Source organism: Diplotaxodon limnothrissa, linkage group LG15, assembly GCF_057381915.1.
Source record: "Diplotaxodon limnothrissa isolate DT_005_m linkage group LG15, D_limnothrissa_male_GT1.1, whole genome shotgun sequence".
Classification (NCBI taxonomy): domain Eukaryota; kingdom Metazoa; phylum Chordata; class Actinopteri; order Cichliformes; family Cichlidae; genus Diplotaxodon; species Diplotaxodon limnothrissa.
Genome location: NC_140610.1, coordinates 14,453,887 through 14,476,689, shown reverse-complemented (window position 1 = coordinate 14,476,689; position 22,803 = coordinate 14,453,887). Strand labels below are relative to the sequence as shown.

General features: G+C 40.3%; 2 protein-coding genes across 2 annotated transcripts; one reads left to right on the top strand and one right to left on the bottom strand.

Annotated features, from left to right (window-relative positions):
• Positions 1-65: 65 nt before the first annotated feature.
• On the bottom strand, positions 66-18,186 carry pum2 (pumilio RNA-binding family member 2). Its single transcript, XM_085372002.1, has 23 exons — positions 18,057-18,186; positions 16,264-16,627; positions 14,555-14,623; positions 13,160-13,265; positions 10,979-11,166; positions 10,714-10,886; positions 10,165-10,462; positions 9,984-10,077; positions 9,759-9,866; positions 9,457-9,602; positions 8,888-9,008; positions 8,513-8,653; positions 7,170-7,475; positions 6,844-7,071; positions 6,375-6,642; positions 6,035-6,164; positions 5,762-5,896; positions 5,512-5,649; positions 5,180-5,305; positions 4,827-4,898; positions 3,781-3,902; positions 1,412-1,604; positions 66-566 (listed from the first exon to the last, which is right to left on the bottom strand). The coding sequence occupies exons 2-23, from the start codon at positions 16,612-16,614 to the stop codon at positions 435-437; spliced, it is 3,645 nt and encodes a 1,214-aa protein (XP_085228128.1). The 5' UTR covers positions 16,615-16,627; positions 18,057-18,186; the 3' UTR covers positions 66-434.
• Positions 18,187-18,723: 537 nt separating this feature from the next.
• Positions 18,724-21,068, top strand: LOC146617253 (rho-related GTP-binding protein RhoB). The gene has a single exon (XM_085372003.1). The coding sequence runs from the start codon at positions 18,907-18,909 to the stop codon at positions 19,495-19,497; it is 591 nt and encodes a 196-aa protein (XP_085228129.1). The 5' UTR covers positions 18,724-18,906; the 3' UTR covers positions 19,498-21,068.
• The last annotated feature ends 1,735 nt before the right edge of the window (positions 21,069-22,803 follow it).

The window sequence follows — 22,803 nt, the reverse complement described above, 5'->3', positions numbered from 1 at the left end:
TCTTTTTCTACAGAGAATTTACAAGGTAAAAAACTAAATGTACAAGATAATATGAAAACCAGTCAAATACATCAATTACATCATTAACAATGGGCTTGTGCTTTACCCAGGGAAAAAAAAGAAAAGAAAAAAAAAAAAAAGGAGGAAAACAAAAGAAAAACAAAAAGAATAAACAGCCTGCTGACTGTGCACCCCCTGGGGGCCATGCTGGGGACCTGCACCAGGGGTGGCAGAGTGGCAGGGGTCAGTTGTCACAGCGTTCTTAGGTGAAGTTGACTTGTCTTGTTTTTTTGGTAACTTGCCCCCCCACTTGATGGGATAACAGAGGGTGTCAAAGGCTAACCCCTATGGCTAAGGAGCACATCTCAGACAGAACAGGGGGTTTGGGGCTCCTACTCCTCCACTTGTTCAGGGGACCTGGGATGTGTACGTGACTACAGCAGACCATTCGCGGGACCGCCGATTGGACCCAGTTCAGATCCACTCTTCATGTAGTACTTCTCTAGCTTAGCTAGAATGTGCTTCCCGTAGGTGTACTTACGCAAAGTGGCAATGTGAGGCCGGATCTAAATAAAGAAGAGAAGAAGATAAAGGCATTTAAAATCTGAAGAAGCTCAAATGAGTTTAAATCTGGAAGTAGGGGTAAAGAATGGGCATGCTTTTTAATAATGGGTAGCATAATTTACAAAATGCATATCATGTTACATTAAGTAAGTCTTGAAACTGCTGATGGAGATTGTGTATGTAAAAGGGTTACTGAATTCATGAGTTAAGTGATTTTCTTGCAGTAATCTACAAAAATTTCTTAATTTTGGAACCACAGGAGTCACCACCTGTTGGCCAGCAGAAAGAATGCAGATATTTTGGCAAATTTTTGGCACCCAAGCTATATTGTTCTTTAAAAAACAAAAACAGCATTAACTAGTTTGATGTCAACACAAGAGCCTTGACAAAAGCCTGCACTGATGTACACAAAGAGTAATGTAAAATATGTAAACAATGGACACAATGCTGGCAGATAGATACAGAAGTGCACACCCTAGTTATTACTTTGTTTTCATGCAAAATACAATCGCTGTACACATAATGGCACTGATAACATGACTAAAAACAGGTCTTTCTGGTCATATTTCACATATCAAGGGTCCTTGAAAGCACCAACACAGGCACTTGTTTGAACTTGGGCTGTTTCATGATCTGAATGAGCTGTCAACCCCCTGGATACCACTGATAAAACTTCACAGCTAAACTTTTACCAGCCAAGTCGATTTGACCACTTGTCAGAAACAGATTAGACTTTTTAAGCTTTGCTAAACCTTACAGAACACTGATAGAATTCACTGGATCAAATGGACCACGATCCACCCACTATCATTAACACTAACATGAGCACATTTAGTAGGCGACTCACCTTGTGCATGATGATTTTACGCTGAGCAGGTTCTGCCATGTCGATCATTCTTTGGACAACGTAGTTGGCGTACTGGTCTTTCATCATGGTGTACAAAGCGCTGTGGGGCCCGTCTTTCTGGCAGCACACTTCATCTATCAGCAGAGCTCTCTCTGCACGCGAGGAGTGGATCACACACTTCTCCACCACATTACTGGGGGAAAAATAAGCTACTGTTACTCAAGTTTATAACTGAACAGATGGAAGCAGAGAGATGCCAGCATATTAGAATCATTTTCTTTTGTTTTTGGCATCACGTGGTATGTATGCATGTGTGTTAGCAAACTGTAATTATTGGGCACAGTGGACTGGATAAGTGTTCAAACAGCTCAATTCGTTTAAGGTTTTGCTGACCCCAACTGTGAGGCAAGGGCTGGTTGTTAATGGGGTAAACTTGAATTTGGGAAATATAAAGGAGGATTACTATGACCTAGTTTTACACCTGACACGTGCAGGAACAGGTTATGTTTGATAAGAAAACAACATGTACAACATTACCACCTACTGACTATAGAAAATTCCAGTTAATCCTCCACTGGACCATCCCAATAACAGCATCTAGTTGTTAGAGTGTCTAAGCCCTTTGTCTATCAGCTTACAATCTACCAGAGACAGGTTTTTAGGAGAGGGGACCACTATTCCAAGCTTAATTTTTTTTTCCCCTGTTGGCTAACAGGATCAGTTTTACACAGCAATTTATTCCTAAAGCTGAGAACATTTATTGATTAGAATTCCAAACTTTTTCCAAAGAAATGAAACATGAAACACAAAACTCTAAACATATGCAATGATGGCCCACTGAGTCAGTCTTACCCACTGCTCCATGTTACACTAAAGAGGATATTAGTCATTTACACATTCTTACAGCACTTTTCTACAAGTTACAAGGATCATTTTTCCCATCAAACACTCATACACTTGTATAGTGCTGTTTAATTGCAGCAGTTATGTTAAGTTTGTGAGCATCTTATTTTTTCCTAATATTACAGCTCATCTTTTAAATGTATAAAATATACCACTCTGCTGCCAGCAGACATGTATTTTTACAAATTGGCGGCACACACCACCATTTTTAATGGTAGCAAGACTGGAAAACCTTGTATTACGAAACAAGTAGACAACCACTTTTGTTTAACTACAGGAACTGAACGTGGAAGTCGTTTTGTAGTACTGGCTACCAGTAGAGGATTTGCCCTCATCTTTTGGCACCTCCCTTTAAAGATCCCCACAGTGGATCATCTGCCTCCATCTCGCCTACTTAGCCAACATCCTTTGCCCCGCATATTCACAATTATCGTGAGCCATGTAATTAAATTACTCAAACTAATATAAATTAAAGGTCCAAAGTCGGCCTAAAGTCATGTTTGCTCACTGACAAACACATCACATCCACAAGAGCGAAAACCAACATGACCGCCATAACAACTCGTGCAGACACATTTAGTTCAACATAGACTTGTCTTTTAAAATATCTACTTGCCTAATGTACTCACATTAAGAAAGCACTTTTCTATTCTTATGGACCACTCAAGGCACTTCACTGCATATCTCATCTTAACCAAGCATTCAATCATAATTTTATGCTATACACTTCAAGCACTGTACCTGCCTAAAATGAATATCTTCAGAGTGTGAGAGGAAGCTCGAGGAAACCCATGTAAGCACAAGGTGAACTTACAAACTCCATACAGCAAGGCCTGAGCCAAACCGGAGATTCACTTGTTGTGAGGTGATAGCAGTAACCACTGTACCATCATGCCACCGCCTATACATTACAAAAGAATTTACTCCAAGCTAAGCAAATGGACACTTGCCCTGGACAATCTCTGCTTTGAAAACAAAGAAACCTAAAATTCAGCATTCCCATCCTACTCGACTCAAGAAAGATCTAGGTTATGAACTTCCTGCTATTGTTACCACATGGTTACTGATAAATTATCTCTTATCAGGTCCAAACGTGAGTCGTTAAACTGCATGTTATAAACCTACTATTAACCGGTTTTTACAAATGTAAACACTCGAAAGATGTAGCAGAACAACAACAGCGTATCGACTGATCTTCAGATGATATGCATCAACTTATGTTCCTTAGTTATGCTAGTGCAAATCACTCACATCTCTGTCCTCACACCAGCAGAAGTGTGAAGAAACACAGCTGCTCTAATATTGACAGTAATGTGAGTGCTTTCCCTCCCACAACAGAATATTTATTTATTTTCACAATCATTTCACGAAATGAACTTTAGAATATTCACGGTCTGCCCTGTTAATGTCAAAATCCGCAAACAATATACAGCCCACTCTTAATCCATACAGACTGCTTAGCTTACCTTGCAAATTTATGCTGGCTCAGGACAAGAACCTTCCCGCGCACCTCTGCCACTATCTTGCTCTTATCTTCTGGTCTGCCATGCTCCAAAACATGCTGAATGACGTAGTTACCGTACTGATCCTGCAGGAGGCAACAGAGGTGTAAGGGCAAGGCAAAGTCATCCCAACAAGATTAATCACAACAACAAAAAACAAACAAACTGTGAGATACAACTGAACATGATTGATACTCATGCACTACTTTTTCACCCCCATTGGCCTCGATTGATAGGGTAATCATGCAACTCTACAATGATTGGCCGATGAATGAGCGACACCTCCATTTGTAGTATTTCGAATACCCTTACGTCATCACTGCGGAAGGTCAGACAAAACAGATGCTGCTGGTTTGTGTTGCTGACCAGGTAACACAACCAATAGCATCTTTGCCCCTTCAGAAACGGGTGATAGACAGTTACGGGTGTAATTTTAGTGCGGCAAGATGGAGACAAAAAATGAACTGACCAAACAACAAATAACACCACTCAACTGCCAAGCTTGTTAAAGTGGTAATTTGTTGAGTAGGTAATGCGAACTCCACCTTTAAATTTGAAGTATTTGCCTCCCAAACCATTTTCTGTCAATCTGTTTTAACATGAACTTGCATTATGTTGGTTTTAAAACACCATTTGTGAACTATTTGGTTATAAGAGTTTCAAACTCCTAGATTTGAATCAAACAATTATAATTTTAGCAAAATGAGAATTTAAAAAAAAAAGAAAAAAAAAAAAAGGGAAAAACAGACTGATCAAAAAATGCTGTAGGCAAAAGAGGGATCATCAGACAGCAGATTAGCATGTCCCTAAATCCTCTGGCATAAAGCAAGAAGGGAGGAAAAAGGAAGAACAGGCAGCTCAGTGGGTTAGGAAAGGACCATAAGGGTTGGGAGTTGGAAAACTATTTAAATGTTAAATTAGATTCTTTACAGAAGAAAAGATTAAAAAAATAAAGAGGGAAAAAGGAAGTGAGCACAGGGACATCCGCGATAGAGGCAAATTGCTCTGACCTTGAACAGTGCATCACGGGACACTGTATAATATGTTTTGGGTGTCATCTCCAATGAAACGCCTTGATATTTCTAGATGGAATAAGTGAGGGGGGCAGGTGGATGTTTAAATAATCACATATGTCAGATGTAATGTCAGCTAACAGCACAATTACATTCATCCTTACACTTAGCAGACCACAACTACACAGGAACAATGACAGGCTAAAAATATGAAATGTTCAAACATGAAGGACGCATGCAAATACGCGACATAAAATGATAAATGTCAACAACGATCAGTCGCAGCTAGCAAAAATAAGGTAGTCAGCGTGAAGTTTAAAATGGGACAGAGAGGAAACTGATGTGCACACCTGGCCCAGCTGTTCAGAGTGCTGATGAAGCTCTTCCAGGATGGGCAGAGTTTGCTCCTGGGTGCAGTGCTCCAAGATCCTTTGGATAACTCTGCAGCCATAGGGGTGTGTGGAAAGTACAAAAACCTAGAAAATAAAAACAGTGCTTATTGTACCATGTAGTGAAAGAACATCAGAGGATTTAGATATTAATGCAACCCTACAGCTCACATGAGTCTACAAAAAATAAATTATACTGAATGGTAGTTACGTTATAAGGCAGCTTATTGTATGGCAGCTATTCTAAAAAACAAAAACAACAAACACTAAAAAACAAAAAAATAAAAACCCACCTGTCCTTGGAAGGCATCAATAATGAACTGAAGAGCCTGAGGCTGGACACATTCAATGCACTTCTGTACCACATGGTTCCCATTCTGGTCTTTCACACACTTCAGCACATGGCCGTCAAGCTCACGGACAATGTCGCTCTAAATGGAAGAAAATGATATCAAATTAAATCAAAGCCTTTAATATGAAGGACGAATAAAATGCTTTTCAATAGAAAATAAAACTGTTATAAAGAAGTGAAATCTCACTTACAATTACCTGCTGGTCTGAGGAAATTGACTCCAGGGCTTTCTGAATGACCCTGCAACCATACATCTGCAACGCCAGGGGAAGGACGTGTCCGCGGATACGGGTCGCTAAAGCAAGTTTCTGTTCTGCACTTCCAAACTGAGACAACATAAAAAATATATTATATATGCCGGAATCTATTACAATATGAGAGTAATTTATTATAAATGGAATCGAGTTTAGTTTATACTGTGCAGTTACTCAAAAGACACATGGATGAACTTTAACACTCCCAACCTCAAAGAACTTTTGGATGACATAATTCCCAAATACATCAGTCATCAGTTGGTATGCTGCTTGCAAAATCTCTCCAAACACCATCTGTCTCTCAGCAGGAGTGGCCCTCTCTAGCTTCTGCTGGATAAATCTAGATTGGAGAAAGCAGGGAATGATTAAAAAGACACTTCAAAGAGTGGACTCATTATAAAAAGTGTAACACTGCAATGTAGTTTTTTGCACGTTTTCTTTTTTGGCTAAGGCTTAAATTTACGAGACCTAAAAGAAATGCATTATTTCCCAAAAGCCTATATATTTAATTGTGCGGTGGCATTTTCAAGCATTAAATTAGGGCCGTCACCTGGATCCGTGCTGGTCTTGAGAGAACTCCACCATGTGTCCAGGCAAGTCACGGAGCTGGAGGTTTGGAAAACGGTTGTTCCTGAAGTCTTCCAATAGGCGGCTGCGTCCAGATGGCATGACATCAGAGCGGCTGTAGCGGGGCCGTGAGGGAGGGAACAACTGGCTGCTGGAATTGAACAGACTGGACGTGCTGCCTGTGCTCCGGTATTTGGCCTCGGCTCCGGGAGCTGCAGAAATGTAACGGCCACTGCCATTTGTCAGGCCACCTAGGATTAAATAAGACAATTTTTAATATTTCATTTACAAGCATCAATTTCACTGAAGGTGCCCCTAACAGGGGATGACAACTTAAAGTTCTATTCTATTTAAGTCACATCCTCACTTACGAACAGGATCAAATGCTTCTTTATTTTCTACCTCAAAAGCAACAGTCGACCAAAAGGTAAACATCCCTTCTTTAGGCTTACCTAGGTGAAGGCTTGAAGAGGATCCATGGGAAGAGGGCAAAGATGGCGGAGGAGTGAGTGGGGAATGACCTGGTGTAAGGCCAATGGGGCTGGGTGAAGAGGAGTAACCCAGGCTGTTATAAAACGGCTGCCCAATGGGAGTTAAACTGCTGCCACCTCGTTTGTATAGGTCAGAACTTGCCAACAGGGAATCCCTGCGGGATACACTGCTACTGGTCGAGCTGGATACTGAAAAAAATCATAAACAAAGCACTTTTAGAACACAAAACTTAAATTTAACACAAGACCATTTTCCTCTCCAAGCAGCACGTTGTTTAGCCACTGACCAGAAGAGCCGAAACCCCCAAGAGCAGAGCCCAGGCCAACGCCAAGAGATCCGCCGGTGCTGCTGAAGCCCAGGGAGGAGCTTGGGGGTGGTGGGGCAGCAGAGGTGTGAGAGAAAAGAGAGCTGCTCTGAGAGGTGTTGGGGACTGATCCAGATCCGTAGAATGAGCTGGAGGGCAGGCCGCTGCTGGGTGGAGGAGCCTGCTGCTGCTGTGGCTGAGGTTGAGGCTGAGGCATGGAGCGGTACAGTCCGTTGGCTGGAGGACCAGACATGTTGTTACCGGAGCCAGATGCAGACACTGCTGCTGCTGATGGAGAGAGATTATTGTGAGAGGTCAAAAGTGAGGAAAGATCACATGAGTGGTACTAATCAAGTAAGAATAGAAAGAAGTGGGTGTGCGGGACAGACATTATAGTAGGCATATCTAAGAAGAAAAAAAAAAATCCCATCTCTATTAATAATACACACACACATCATTTGCACAACACACCACACAGAAGCGCTCATTAAGTTATCATTTTGAGAAGAGGACATCTATACAAATCAGATCGCTACATGTGTGCATGCAACTGTGCCTACTCAAAACAGCAGATCTGGCAGATTGCTAGAGAACTGCTAAGTGGGTGAAGTCGTTTTACCATAGATAAACACAAATGACAAGCTCAAATATAAACAAATAATAAAAAGCAGAATTAAACATAAACATATTCAGCTATTTTTGGGAGAGCCACTTTTGCATTTTAAACCATCAGCGTGAACACACTTTGTAGAAGCTGGGACTTCTTGGCTGAATCATTTTTTCCACCTATATTTAAAGGTTACTGCTTATGTGTGGTGATTAAACTCGGGGTAAGAGGCTTGGGAACATATTAAAGTAATGAATTTATTCACTAAAATAGCTAAATGAAACATTGCTCGGTGTGTGTCCTCCCCACACGCAGAGTAGAGACAGCAGTGGTAACTGCAGGAGACAAACACTGCGAACAGACCAAATTTAAACCAAACTATGTGATCTGCTTATCTGATCAATGTCACATTTGGTTTTGTGAAGGTGTCAGTGGACAAAATAGGAGACATAGTCCACAGGAGATGGAGAGTGATCTTTTTAGAGATTTGAATCAGATAAAATACAGTCACCGAATTCCAAATAATCATCTCTAATGCAATTAGATTAGCTAAATGTGAGTTATATAGTGCCAAATCACAACAGTTACCCCAAGGCACTTGAATGCAATGTAAAAACCCTACAACAAACCATCCACAGATCCCCTCTGAGCAAACAGTTGGTGACACAGGAGAGGAAAGAATTCCTTAATTAAAACAAATGTTTTAAAAAATTCCTACCAGCTTGTGCCGCTGCATGGTTGATAAGAAGTGGGGTTTGGACTAGACGAACAGGCCCACCCAGACCGGTGCGGGCACCAGGGCCCATTACCAAAGCTCCAGTCTGGTCATAGTAAGCTGCAGGGGCCAAAACCTGATAACCTGAGGAAGAAACAAGACACACAAAGAGGAGAGAGTTAGTAATTACAGTTTACTACTACTACACAACATACTTGGAGTGTTGTTAGAAACAGTGTTTCAGTATTTTGTAACTACTACTCACACACTGTATACACTTAATGTGAACCAATAAGGGAAAAAAAAAAAAAAAGTATTTGCTTGTGAGTGTCTTTGGCTACATTGCAGTATAGCATAAGTATGAAATGGTAGACCAACCAGGCATTCCTGTGTATGCCAACGCAGGGTTTGCAGCAGCTGCTGCAGCTAGGGATTCCTGCTGGCTTTGCTGGCCTTGCCCAGGTGTAAGAGGTCGCTGGTTGGTTCCAGTGCGCATCACCTGGCAGAAACGGTTAAAAATACTGTTACTGGCTTTGTACTGAAAGGGAAGCAATCTCAACTTGTTGTCACAACAAAAAATAAACAAGTGACTAAATGAGGAACAGCTAAAATATAGCTAACGTGTTTTACCACGACTGTGTGGTTTGATCAGACGTCACGAGTTGCTTGGAAACATATACAACCAACCCCAGGACAGTTCTGAATCAAATGCACAACTGATGGATCTACGCCGCAGAAGCCCCGCCCACTTTTAACTTTTCTAAATTTTAACAGCAGGTCTTCATGGATGACTCATTTTCAGGGTCATCCTGTCATCATAAACATTCTGCACATGATAACTGGTCACAGACAGATGACTGAAACCAAATCCTGACGCACATTTTTCATACAATCATACGAGGCCAATGAAGTAGGGAATTAATACTGGTTAGAGAAATTATTCCTACCTGTGGTTGCCCTGGCCCTGGCCCTTGACTGGATGCTTGCTGATTGGCCGAGTGATTGGCAGTAGATGCAGGCTGCTGCTGGAAAAGATTAGCTGGGTACACACCCCAAGGGACGCCGTAGTACTGTGGTGGAACAACTGTGGGGCCTGGAGGAGGGGAGAGAAAAAAAAAAAAAAAAAAAACACATCTGAAGTTATACATTGGATCTGGGCAGAAGATAATCAAGAGTAAAAGAAATAAAATAATAATGATCTGTTGGATTTCAATGAGAACTTGCGGATGAACATGTGCCATGTGATCACCTGCAAGCGTTGCTGCTGCTGCCAACCCAGCAGCAGTGTAGGGATCAGCTCCAGGTGGGGCAGCATTAATGATGTAAGGGTTTGGCACAAACGCAGGAGCAAGGCCAGCTGAGTAACATGAGGAAGAACAACAATATAATTCTCATTCAAAAGTCTACGCAACTCAAACAGAGACAACCTGAGAGACAAAGCAGTTAAACAATACTGCAAAAGAATCTGTCTCACCAAGATGCTGCTGCTGGGCTGCAGCCAGTGCATATTGTTGCTGCTGAGCTGCAGTGAGCTGTTGAACAGTCAATGGATTAGACCTCTGGAACAACTGGAAAAAAATAAATAAATAAAAATCAACAAACTGCTCACAACCTGCAGAGCAAACTACCAAACAGACTTTGTGCATTTAACAGACCTGCTGCTGAGAGTTGTAGTCAAACAATCCAACTGGAGTCCCTGAAGAGTCCACCTGAATCTGATTACCAGCGTAGTCAAATTGTAAGGACTCCACACCAGCTTGCTGCTCCATACCGCCCATGTTCTGGGCCTCCTGGTTCTGGAAATCCTCAGCTTGGACCTTGTTTTGGGAGGGGTTCTGCTGTTGGAGAGCATGAGGGTGGTGGTGCTGCCCCATCATCTCCAAACCTGTCTGACTGGGACCCATCCTCTCCACAGCCTCAGTGGGAGAAGCTTGACGGCTTCCAGGAGTTGGGCTAAAAGAACAAAAAAACAAAAACAAAAAACAAGTTGAGTTTAAAAAGGACCACCATATTTATACACAACTGTTATTTGGGGGCGAAACAAAAGTCTAAAAACCCTCAAATCAACTTATAAATGTTCATATTTACACAGTCTGATATTTTATATTTAGTTTTTAACTGAAAAGCTATATATACTATATTAGAGATAACCAGTAGAAAATGGAAAAAATGTTAACTTGTACCATTGTAAAAGGAAAACCTACTTGAAGTCTTTACAGTCTCTGTCCATGCCGTTCAGCAGACCTCTTCCATTGGCTTTAGTAGGATCACTCTCCTCTCCCACCTTCATCTCAGGGCTTTTGTCGTCTTCAAAAGGCGACACCTTCTCTTGCGCATCACTTTTCTCTCTCCCATCTTGGTCAGCATCTCCTGCACCCTGTGTAAATACGAAAGACAGAAAAACATTTAGACAAAGAAATGCAATCTCCACTTTTGGTAAGATCGATGAGATGCATGAGTTTGGCTTACATAGCCTCCATTCCTGTAGCGGCCATCCATCTTGTCACCAGGGGACGAACTCAGGACGTACTCCACCATGCTCACGCCGAGACCTCCGCCTTCTGAGCGAGGTGAAAGCACAGAATTGGCATCACCATTGCCATGGAAACCCTGGCCTGGCCGTCGCTGCACCATGATTGGCTGAGACACTGAATGATCTGAACGAAAAGTCGTAATCAAATACAGTGGCAAGCGAAGTGAACCCGTGGAATTACATGTTCTTCTGCGTTCACTGGTCAGAAAATCTGATTTGATCTTCATCTGAGTCACAAGTAAACACAAACGTGATGTTTGACCCAAACAATCTCTTATGTCCTTCTTAGAAGGACATAAGAGGTTTTTCCCTATGTTAATACTGTCCATATGTACATAGCGCTGCAGAACTGTACCACCCCCCCCAGCATGTTTACACTGAGTAGGAGATGCTCTGTATCTCATTGTACAACTGTATAGTGACAATAAAGGCATTCTATTCTATTCTATTAAAACTTTAGATTGCTGGTAGAAAAAGTAAGGGAACCCTTGGATTTGACAAGTGACTGAATCTCCTGTGGCAGCAGTGATTTCAAAGGTTTTCTGCAGCCACAATCAGGAGGAAGTTTGAGTCATTCTTCTAGAATTGTCTCACTTCAGCCATGTTGTCAGGAATGAATCTCTAGCGTGAATTATCCTCGAGGTCATTCTTCAGCACCTCTATTAGATTAAGAAACTGGGCTCTGACTGAACCGTTAGACCTTCTTCTTGTAAAAGGAACCTATTATACTTTAGCTCATTTTCAGCCATATGTGAATGGGCACAATGGTCAGTGCTCATAATAAACATGCCTATTTCAAATAATCAGCTACGGTTAGTAAGTAATCCCTTAATGCCATACGCTCAGGATTCAGACTGTTCTAAATGGTTAATTTCATTTTTCCCCCACTCTTAGCTCTGTGTGAGGTCACTTAGAGCAGATGTGCTTAATATGGTCATCTCATGCACACATATCTGGCTGCAAGCTCAGCAGCTCCACTCACCTGCTGTTCTAACCATCCGTTTACGAGGGACAACTAATCAGATAAATGTTGGATAAAAAGGGACAAATGAGATAAATGAAGAATAATTTGAACTCAGGCAAAGGAAGCGCAGGCTTTACTTTGCAGTTTAGCTACATCATTCAGTACTGCAGTAGTGCTGTAAAGGATCAAAGTACTCCTTTAGCAAATATCAGGCAAGGTTTTATGGACAGCAGTGGCGTTCTAACCAGCGATTTAACTACCCATCATGTCCACGCAACGATTGTGATTGGCCTGTTCAGTACTGCCGATTCTTCCTGTGCATGTCCAGCTGCTTTTTTGCTGTAGTTTCTTAATTCATCAGTGAGAGAATAACTGTCATCACTTCAATATAAGGAATAATGATCATAGCATCAATGTAAGGATTCACAAATGTCTGCAAATTCCTGCAGGCAGGTTGTTGAACCTATCAGAATAGATGTGAGGGAATGCAGCAGGTGAAAAAAAAAAAAAAAAAAAAAAAAAAACTTGAGTGGGAATTAAAGACGGGACAAAAAGCCCCACCATTTTATTGGTTTCTATTGGATGACTCCGCATACAAATGACTAGGACATAACCATGAGGTAATCCGCACAGAATGTATTTTGCACAAGTGTAAATGCCGCCAATGAAGTCAGGCACTTACACAGGCTACACCACAGGCTCTACAAACACTCACTGCAGATCAGAATCAGTCCTTACTGTCCTAACCAGGAATGATTTATAGATGGTATTCGTGAAGGGAGATGTTTACCATTTTCTAACATAGCCTAGTCAAAATGCACCATGATATATAATTGAAAATAATTGTGTGTGTGTGTGCAATTTCAACAAAAAATAAAAAAGCAGAAAAAAAAAACCCCTGGTTTGTTTATAATTGTAACTCAGATGAAGATCTGACCTGATTTTAAGACAAATTCCAAAGGGTTCACTTGCTTTTTCTTGCCACTGTATTTATATCATTCTAATAGTATTTATATCAAAACGTTATAGCTGGCAGGCACCTGTGAAAACTGAGATATTCCATTCCCAAACACATGACTGGAACAGATATCTTAACCACATATGTAATAATTAATTAATTAATTAGAGAAAAGACATTTTAGAAGACACTCACGAGATGATCCCCATGCATTGTCTCTCCACTCTTCTCCAAGAAGCATTCCTTTCCTGCCATCTTTGGCCAGCTCATCAGAATCCCAGAGCTTTTTTGCTGGCAAAAGCTAAGAAAAAACATAAACAGCGTTTCTGAATGGTGTAGAAAACCATTTGCATTTATGATTCCAAACTGCGAGTGCAAAGGGAGACGTATTTTCGACTCCATATGTGAATGAGATGTTTGAGAACAGAATGTTTTGAGGACAAGTTAAACTCACTAATAATTAATTGGCATAATTGGAAGATATCAGGAGAAATCACTTAATTGAACAATCTAAGCTTCAATTAGACTGTATTTGTACACAGACATGGGGAGTCACTGACTACTAATTCATAAGAATTTTTTATTGACATAGGATTCAAATGTTTATTATTTAGTGTAAGTTGGACTAATTACCTATTATAGACACTAATTACCTATAATTGGGGCTATTACACTCAAGACCTTTGAGCAACTCTCAGTTAACTTCAAGTCAGTTCAATAATGCTTTTCTAAAGAATCCGTACAGGTTTTCTGCTTCAGACTCCTCTTAAAACAGATTAAATTCTAACTGGAATCTTTTTCCCCCTAGAGTGCTCTGGCGAGGCAAACAAGTCAATGACCCAATCCACACTGCCAGGAAAAAAGGCTGGTTGAGCTTGAAGATTTCTAGGAAAGTCGTGCCAAGTTTTATGACCATTGTTAACAAGATTTGTCATTAGTAAGAAAGTCAATGCTGCAATTGATGCTTTAACCAAACACCAAGTAAACAATTTATTTGCTTAAGCGAACCGGCTATTTTAGTCTTCTTGTTTCATAAAATGAGAAAAACACTCCTATACAACACAGTTTTACCATCACTGTACACTGCACATAGATTTACATGCAGCAGCCTGGGGGGTGGGGGGGTCTGAGACATAAAATATGAGAAAATGTAACTACATCAGTGTAGCACACAGAGGAGCACAAGGTGTTTATCGTTTATAAAAAATTATTTGTAATAGCGTTAAGTCAAAAAGCTTTCAGAAAACCCTTTATTAGGAAAACAAACATTTATTGTTGTTCAGTTGTTTCTGTATTGTGCATATGCTTGCTAACAATAAAACAGGGACAGGTGAGGGTTTAATGGATTTCAATCAAAGGTAAGATGAACTAGTTTACAATAAATCTGTATTTTAAAGACTCTGTGGTGGTGGTGGTGGTGCAAACATTGAAGCATTTCTATAGTTTCTGTAAAATAGCAACCTGCGGATGTGTACAGTCACTTTTCAATTCTAGAGCGGCGGGGAAAGAAGAAAATAATTAAATAATAATCACAGAAAACTGTATAAGAGTGAGGAGAGTGAACGATATGCAGACAAAAACTGTTCTTACCTCTCCCATCCCCCTCGACTCCAAAGCAAGAGCTTGAAAATCATAGTTCATTTCATCCACTGCACGGACCTGAGACAGATTTAAAAAAAAAAGGTTTTTCATGAACATTTTAAATTAAACAGCAATGATTTAACAAAATGTAAACTGTAAAATTGTACCTGCAATGCTAAAGAGTGCTTGTTGTAAGAATATGTGACAATTCAATAGAATACATAAACATTCATAGCAAAAAACTAACATTTATTCTTTAATCTGTGCAATTGTTTTTACATTACATAACATTCTGGTTTTGTGAAATAAGCCAGACATGAATTATGACTTATACAGCATTTTGAATATGCTGTTAAGCCAATAAGAGAATGTTGTTTAATTCTCTTACATGAAATCCCAAAGCAAATAGTCCTGACTGTTCGACTTATGTTAAGGTATCTGACACGATCATTTAGCTTTGGTTATTGCATGACCGCCCCCCGGCCCACTATACACGATGTGTTAAGGAAAAATGAAAATGAAAATAAAAATCTGAGAAGGACCTTTTTAAAAAAAAACATTTTTAGACTAGGACCTATGCAGAGCTAAATACAAAAAAAACATCTGCACAGACTACACATGATGATTTATAAAGAGAGGCGATTACACTCGTTCTTCTGCAGGGCACAATAACTTGCTTGTATGAAACAGAATAGTTTGAATGAAGTTTGAAAGAAAAAAAAAATGAAATAACCTAAACACGAGACGGGGCTTTGTATGTAGCAACAAAAAAAGCTGCAGAGCAGCTTAAACTACTGTTGAGACAGAATGTGAGGTGTGGCTATTAAATGACAACACAAAGACAGGTTTTGAAATTAAAAGAGGATTGGTTTCCAGTGCACCATTGGCTTAACATTACTACAGACAGATTATAGACATTTCTCAATATATGGTCAGCAAAAAAGAAGCCACAGCTGTGGGAAAATATCTCCATCCATATCAGTATGCTGAGCTGTCCTAGTGAAGCCATTTCTGGCCAACTACATGTCAATCCTCCTTATTAATCTGATCCAAGTACCACGCAACTTTATTTATTTTCCTTCAAAATCACATTTGCGTTTAAGAGAAGCACTTCCAAGTCTGATCCAACAGTGTAGAATAAAACCATGAAGCCTCTTAGACCACTAATGGAAGAAGACTTACTACGCTGCTTTGATCACTGAAAGCCCCGAGTGCAGCAGTCTGTAGGTGCAGAAGGGGAATAATTTGAAGGGGAACAGAATTAAAAGACAAGCTTTCTTCATTAAAGTTTAATTGCAGCATTTATTTCATTATTTAATAACCACACTTTCTATTACAACTCTGGCTCAGTCAACATGGTGAGACTCACACCCCTGTTGTGCTGACACAATGGCCAAAACTATAATCTTGCTGATGTCTGTTGTAAATCAGAAGCAGTGCTATGGCTTTTTAATACTTGTAGTAACAGACTGGTGATCTCTGAAATCTGCACTCCAACCTTCACCTCACGTTTGACTGGGCAAACGGCTGTGGACAGACCTGTCTGTAACTCCAATAATGACAAAGTACTACATTTAAACAACAGATTGTTTACTTGCTGTTTATACCAATATAACAATCAGTGAAAATTGAGGACTTGTTCTGTCTGGTAATTATACTAAACTGCACATCACCGCATGCCTTAGCTCAGTAAAACAAAAAACAAACCAACTCTTTACCTGATCGATATGATTGGCATCCCCAGTAGGCCAGCGATGCTTGCTAGGTGTGCAACTTACAAGCTGCTCCCCAGGCTGCCTCTGAAAGAAGTACCCTACTGTGGCGTCATCCTGAGACCTCCCGCTCAGCGGGGGCTGTGGGGTACCTGGGGTAGGGTTAGGAACCCTGTCCATGCCCTGTATGTGTGGCCCTCCAGGAGCCTGACCAGCTCCGCCAACTGTGGCTAGGGGCCCTCCGCCATGAACTCGGACACCCCCAGACTCAGGAGCACCATTTGCATGCAGCATCCCACCTCTCGTCTCCTGCCAGGCCACGTCATTCATACCTAGGATGCTGCATGGAATGCTCATTCCACGGGAAAGCCTAAAAAACAACAACAACAAAAAAACAGACAAAGTAAGATTTACTCACTGAAATGTATATTTTCTTATTTCAATTTCACTTGCATAAAATTGAAAGAAATCTTATTAGAGGATATAGTATCTCTGTGTGTCCTGTACAATTACATATAAATGACCAATAAGAAACATTAGGCTATAAAAGACTCAGATGTAATTTTAATTTCATTATACAATGTAATGTAGCACCCATTACAATTTGGTGTTTACGGCATCATAATTGGCTTTTATGAAAGCCCATGCTATTATAATGCGACCATCGTGGACTTATTAAATCCTCCTTGAGCCTTCAGACAAAAATCAGCTTTTACATCCCATTAAAGATGTTCATCCAAAAGAATAATAAAATGATAACTAATGCTTTTAATTTTCCTCGCTGGGACAAGACTAATTCCCGAGCTGCTAACAACACGCCAGGGATATAGTTGTCTAATTCTGCTTAACTATTTGTGCTACAACAGGTTAGTAATGTTTTGTTAAATTAAAAAGATCGGGCCAAGAACGAAACAAGCGACTGACATCGATGTTGGTGGCTTATAAGAGCAACACCGCTCGGTAACGTTGTCGTTAGCCAAATTCTAGCTGGTGACCATACGACTGGGGATACCAGCAATAAAGCTTCGACTACCACACAGACATACACGCATAAATGCAAATATTCAGCGATAGCCACGACTGATTCCTGAGATGATGTAACGAGCTTGCAACAACGTATTCAAATTTGAAACTGTTCATTGTGGCACACCAATTAGCAGCTTGGCTAGCTAGCCTAGCCTAGCCAGCAGCAAGCAAGCCGCTGTAATAATAAGGAAGCTACCTTAACGACTTTCAGCGGGGATTTGCGTAAATGTTTATTTATTTATTTATTTATTTATTAGATTGTGTTTGCTTTGTGGTTTGTTGCCTCGCTTCTTTTTATTGTTTACTTTCCCCCCCTCATGTATTTCTGCTAGCGGAAATCGAACATGATTAAAGCTAACCATTGGTTCTCTGGAGCTAACTAGCTAGTGCTAACCGCAAAGGGCCTGTTGTGTTTATTATTGGTGAGACATCAAAGAAATTCGCTTAATTCACTGCTGTTTTATAGTCAGCGGTTGGCTTTGCATGTTAAATAGAACACATTTTCTCGACTTATTATCCGATATTCACTGTACACAACACGTTACGGCCATCTCCGAGAGCTAACAAACGCTAATAGCCATGTTGCTGTTGTTAGCTAAAACATCAGCCAAACACTGAGTGGCTAAACAACATGGCCCCCCTTCAAGTTCCAAACAGAGGGGCCTTAACCGCTAAACAAAAGGGGAAATACTCGCACGGCGGCAACCGCTTCCAAAGCAGTCCCCTTACACAGCTTTGGATTCGGTTGTGAACAGATGTGAGGGCATACTCACGCGTTGTCGTGTCGAGAGAGGATCTGTGCTTGTTGCACGCCGTCAACCCGATTCTATATTGTTTTGTTTCCTTGGAGAGAGAGCGGTGATTTAGCAAAGCTTGGTAGTCAAAGCTAACAGTTTGTCTACGCTAGTGCCCCCTCCCTGTAAATAGCGTGAACTACGTAGACATGCGTATAACAATGTCAGTATCAATTTGCCTTCCCAGCGTGCCTTTTGAGCACCAAACCCCCCTGTGTTAGGCAACCTAATATGTGGTATCATAGAAATTAGTCTCAGAGACACTTCCCCACCCAAAATCACTCTCACATTTCATAGGATAAACTGGCTTAGTCTGAATGAATCCTCATTAGACAGCCGGCTCATGTCATTTTGTGAACAAAATGCTGACTCAGTAATAAAAGTAGCAAGCCAATGTGTCCGGGAAGCTTATTTGAAAGGGAGGTTTCAAAGAAGAAGTACGTGTATATTTATCGTCATCGTGCTGTGATTTTAGTTGATTTCGCCTGATTCTCAGTCGGGTGGATCCTCGTGGTCAGTGACCCCTCCCTCCTCCAACGCGAGAAAAACCCGACGGGACCCAATCACCTTTTCCTTTACAGACGGTGATCTCACCTCCCCATTTCCGATTGGATTGCTATATTTAGGAAAACGCCTTACGCTTTATAAAGAGATTGCTGTAGTTTGTGGCAAAAGGCTCCGGAGTTAGTGGAAAGGACTGACTTGAGGGACGAGTTTGACCAGTATCTGCTTAGAGTTTAAAAGCTACTGGACTTGACACGACTAAATATTTACAACTGCCGACTTTGGACTGAGCCGCGTTTGAGAGCGAGAACTGGGAGAGGCAGCAATGGCAGACATACGAAAGAAACTTGTCGTGGTGGGCGACGGTGCATGTGGGAAAACATGTCTACTGATAGTATTCAGCAAAGACGAGTTTCCAGAAGTGTATGTCCCGACTGTGTTTGAGACGTACGTGGCGGACATAGAAGTGGATAACAAGCAAGTCCAGCTGGCTTTGTGGGACACAGCCGGACAAGAGGACTACGACCGGCTGCGGCCGCTCTCCTATCCGGACACCGACGTCATTCTGATGTGCTTCTCGGTGGACAGCCCGGACTCGTTGGAAAACATCCCTGAAAAGTGGGTCCCTGAAGTGAAACACTTTTGCCCGAACGTACCCATCATATTAGTGGCCAACAAGAGGGATCTCCGCAACGACGAGAACGTGAAGAATGAGCTGTCTCGGTTGAAGCTGGAGCCAGTGAAAACAGAGGATGGCCGGGCCATGGCCACGCGCATTGGCGCATATGACTATTTGGAGTGCTCAGCTAAAACCAAGGAGGGGATCTGGGAAGTATTTGAAACGGCAACACGGGCAGCTTTACAGAAACGACAAACAACCACAGGTGGCTGTTTCAAATGCTGTGTTTTAATGTGAACTGACTCTGGCTTGGGCGGGGGGCTACTGGGACGCGCAAGAACAGACGTTTCCTGCGTTGGGGTCTGTGTCTGGGCATGTGAGGGCAGTGACCATTGTTCGGACACTCCCTCGAAGTCGGATGCCTTTGCTTGAACCAAAACCGATGACTGCAAACGGAGCTGATTGGAACACACACGAATATCTGATGGCGGGTGTAATGTGGGGGGGGAAATACACTGGTTATGGCATGTTGGCATGTTCTTTTTGGGGTCACATGATCCCAGTCTGACTGGAAAAAAAAATCACAAAGCGTTTGATTTCAGTGGGCGACTTTTCAATCCCCTTCTGCATCTTCTCGTGTAGACGAGAAGGCCTGCTGGAGAGTCGAGATGACTCTGCTCTCTTTTTTTGTGTTTTAAAGTTTGCATAGGCCACAAGCCTTATTGCCAAGGTTATACTGTGTAACAAGTAAAGCAAAAAGAACAAATGCACTGTTATTTTTAATATGAGGTAATTGAAGTTTGATCTTGCACAAGACCAGGATGCTACAGCAACTCATAGAAAGAAAGCTTGTTAAAACTACAAGTATTGCCAACTTGTTGTTGTTGGGTTTTTTTTGGGGGGGGGGTTGTGATATTTTAGGGCACTTTTGCAAAGACATTTCATAGATAAAGGTTGTAATTGGTTATTTATGTTTTTAGAGTTTGTTAGTTTGGAGCACAGCTAAAAATAACGTATAATTTTGATTCCACAGTATTAAATGTCTTTTTCCCTTTCAAATTATGCAGCAGGTTAGATTTGATTCAAGGTTGACAAGACTACACCTGGACCAGTCTTGAAAAGGGCTAACCACAATGTCCTGTAGTTTTGCAGGTTTTCAGACAGAAACTCTGTCAGTATTAAGTGGGAGTCATGTTTTACAACTTTAGTTTTTTATGTTGCTAAGCATGCTTTTACACAAGTTTTAACTCATTTTGGCTAATTTATACAAACACATTGTCTTCTGTACAGCACATCTGAACAGCATCTTTTGAAGCACATACAGTATATAGTCCCATTTCCATCCAGCTGTCTCTGTTCTATCAAACACATGGGGGGGGGGAAACAGCTTGAAGTTTTCTGTTTGGGCACAGCTTCATTTAGAGTGGCACGGAGGATATTTCCCAGACACAATTAAGCACTTGAGACGGTGTGGCATGTGATGGTCTTGCTCGGTGAAGGGCGTTTTCTCAAAGTGTCATGAAACTGCTGTTTATGACCCAACAGCACACGCTCATGTGGGATTAAGCCATCTGATGGCAACACTTTATTGGAAGTGTTTCATGCAATTCTATTAGTAGAACACTTATGTAATAGTGACACACACTTAAACTAAAGGGCTTCCCTTTGATTATTAAAACATGAGAAAACGGTAAATGTGAAGTACTAATGATTATAGAGCTGTTAAACTGAATTAAATACAATTGAGAAAGAGAAAGTTTTTTTTTTTCTTTTTTCCCTTTTTCTTAAAATCTCAATGTCTTCCATTATGACAGTGAATGTACCTTAAATTTATGTTGTCAAAAATGTTACTGAAAGCTAAAATCAGTGTATTTTGAGCTGACTTTTTTTTTTTTTTTCATTCTTGTGAAAAGGATTCAGATTTTCTTTTTTTCTTTCAGTGTCAACATAAGTGTTGTGTAACTGTCCTCTTGCTTGATAGTGGGAGTGTTTGTTCATATGACTGTGAACATCAGTTACAGAGACTGTTGTTAAGGGTGAAACTCTTACTGTTCATGTTTTGCTCTTTTTACTTGTTATTGGAAACAAAAAAAGATGGATTTTTTTTGCTTTAAACACTTACTTTGTGTTTTACTAAGAAACTGCGCTGCAGGCACATCTGTGTTTAAAAATACTTTCCAGCCGAAGTTACAGTGGCATTTAAAAGTCACATTCCTCCTGTCTGCTGTCTGTTGCTGTCTTTTTTTTTTTTTTTTTTTTTTTGCTGACATACAGCACAGGAATGCATTGTGCTGGACTGGTTAATTTCCCACACCGGCCCCCCTCATGTGCCTCTGATTTGCAATGATTTTAGGTTAGTATTTGTGATAAGATGGTACAGTTTGCGTCTCCTCATACAAAAGGAAATTGTGGAATATGCCAAACATATCTCTTTGTAAGAGTTTATTTGATGCCATTGGTGTAATTACACAATGCTTTCTGTGGAAGAATGGTACAATTAAAAGAGGGGGGAAAAAAACAGAATGTAAGGGAACAAGTGGTACTGTTCTGGGAAAGTCAATAAAAAAAAAATCAATGTGTTTCACTAACTGCACTTTTTTCCACTCTTGTCGCATTTTCCTGACACACAGCTTTCTTTCCTTTTATCGTACAAAGAAACATTACGTATACTGATAAAATAGTTGGAACCTGCTGGTAAATTTAGAAAATTCACTCTATTAGTATTTCTTTCTTTATTTGCTTTAATCAGGATCCACTGAACCATCACTTTGATTCAGGCCTTTGAAACAAGAGTAAATCTAATGTACTTGTGTATTTGCAGTTAACTTTTGTATGTTTTGCTGAAAGAAATTTATGCTAGTTCAAAATACCTGCTCTTCAACAAGTGACAACATTAAATAACACTTATACGAAAATGAATAATTATACCCCACTATACAGATTTATGACCTAAATGCCCAAAATGAACAGTACTGGTAATTGTAAAAATCCTTTTTTGTTAATATTACAATATGTTAAAAATAAATATTTTAACTGCTAAAATATAATTATTGTTGTTAGCCATGAATTTCCACTTTTACCATTTTACAGAAAAGCTGAAAAAATATTTAAAGCACATTATTATTATTTTTACTACAGTTATTTACAAACATTCCTGAATAGAAAAATCAATTTTAGTGTTTGAATGTTATGTTTGGTTCATATTTGAGATCTCAGAGAAGTCCAGTGTACTTGTTCATATTTGGGTAAGAAAACATTGGATTCAGTTTTTCATTTGCCTAATAAATAATAAATAACAGCATCATTTGTTTTAGTTATAAATATATTTTTGATAGATTTAAAAAATATTTGCATTTTCTTGTTTTTATGACAGACAGTCTGATAAATTTGTCGTCGTTCCCATTATTATGAATATGTTTACTTTTAAGAGTCTCATAGTTTACTCGTTCTCATATTATTTGCAAACCCTTTAAAGATTTAAGTTTGTTTATACTTCTAATGACTTATTTATCACGTTATACGAGTCAATAAGCTGTATACTTATTTCACCACTTCTCATGATGACACATAGCCTGTAGCTGTCCCCAGACAAAATAATCCTAT

Coding starts and splice junctions, on each gene's coding strand:
- pum2 (XM_085372002.1), bottom strand. CDS start 16,614: ATGAGCATTCCATGCAGCATCCTAGGTATGAATGACGTGGCCTGGCAG. Junction 10,078..10,164: donor ACTACAACTCTCAGCAGCAG/GTCTGTTAAATG, acceptor ATTTTTTTCCAG/TTGTTCCAGAGGTCTAATCC. Junction 9,603..9,758: donor AGCAGCAGCAACGCTTGCAG/GTGATCACATGG, acceptor CCCCTCCTCCAG/GCCCCACAGTTGTTCCACCA.
- LOC146617253 (XM_085372003.1), top strand. CDS start 18,907: ATGGCAGACATACGAAAGAAACTTGTCGTGGTGGGCGACGGTGCATGT.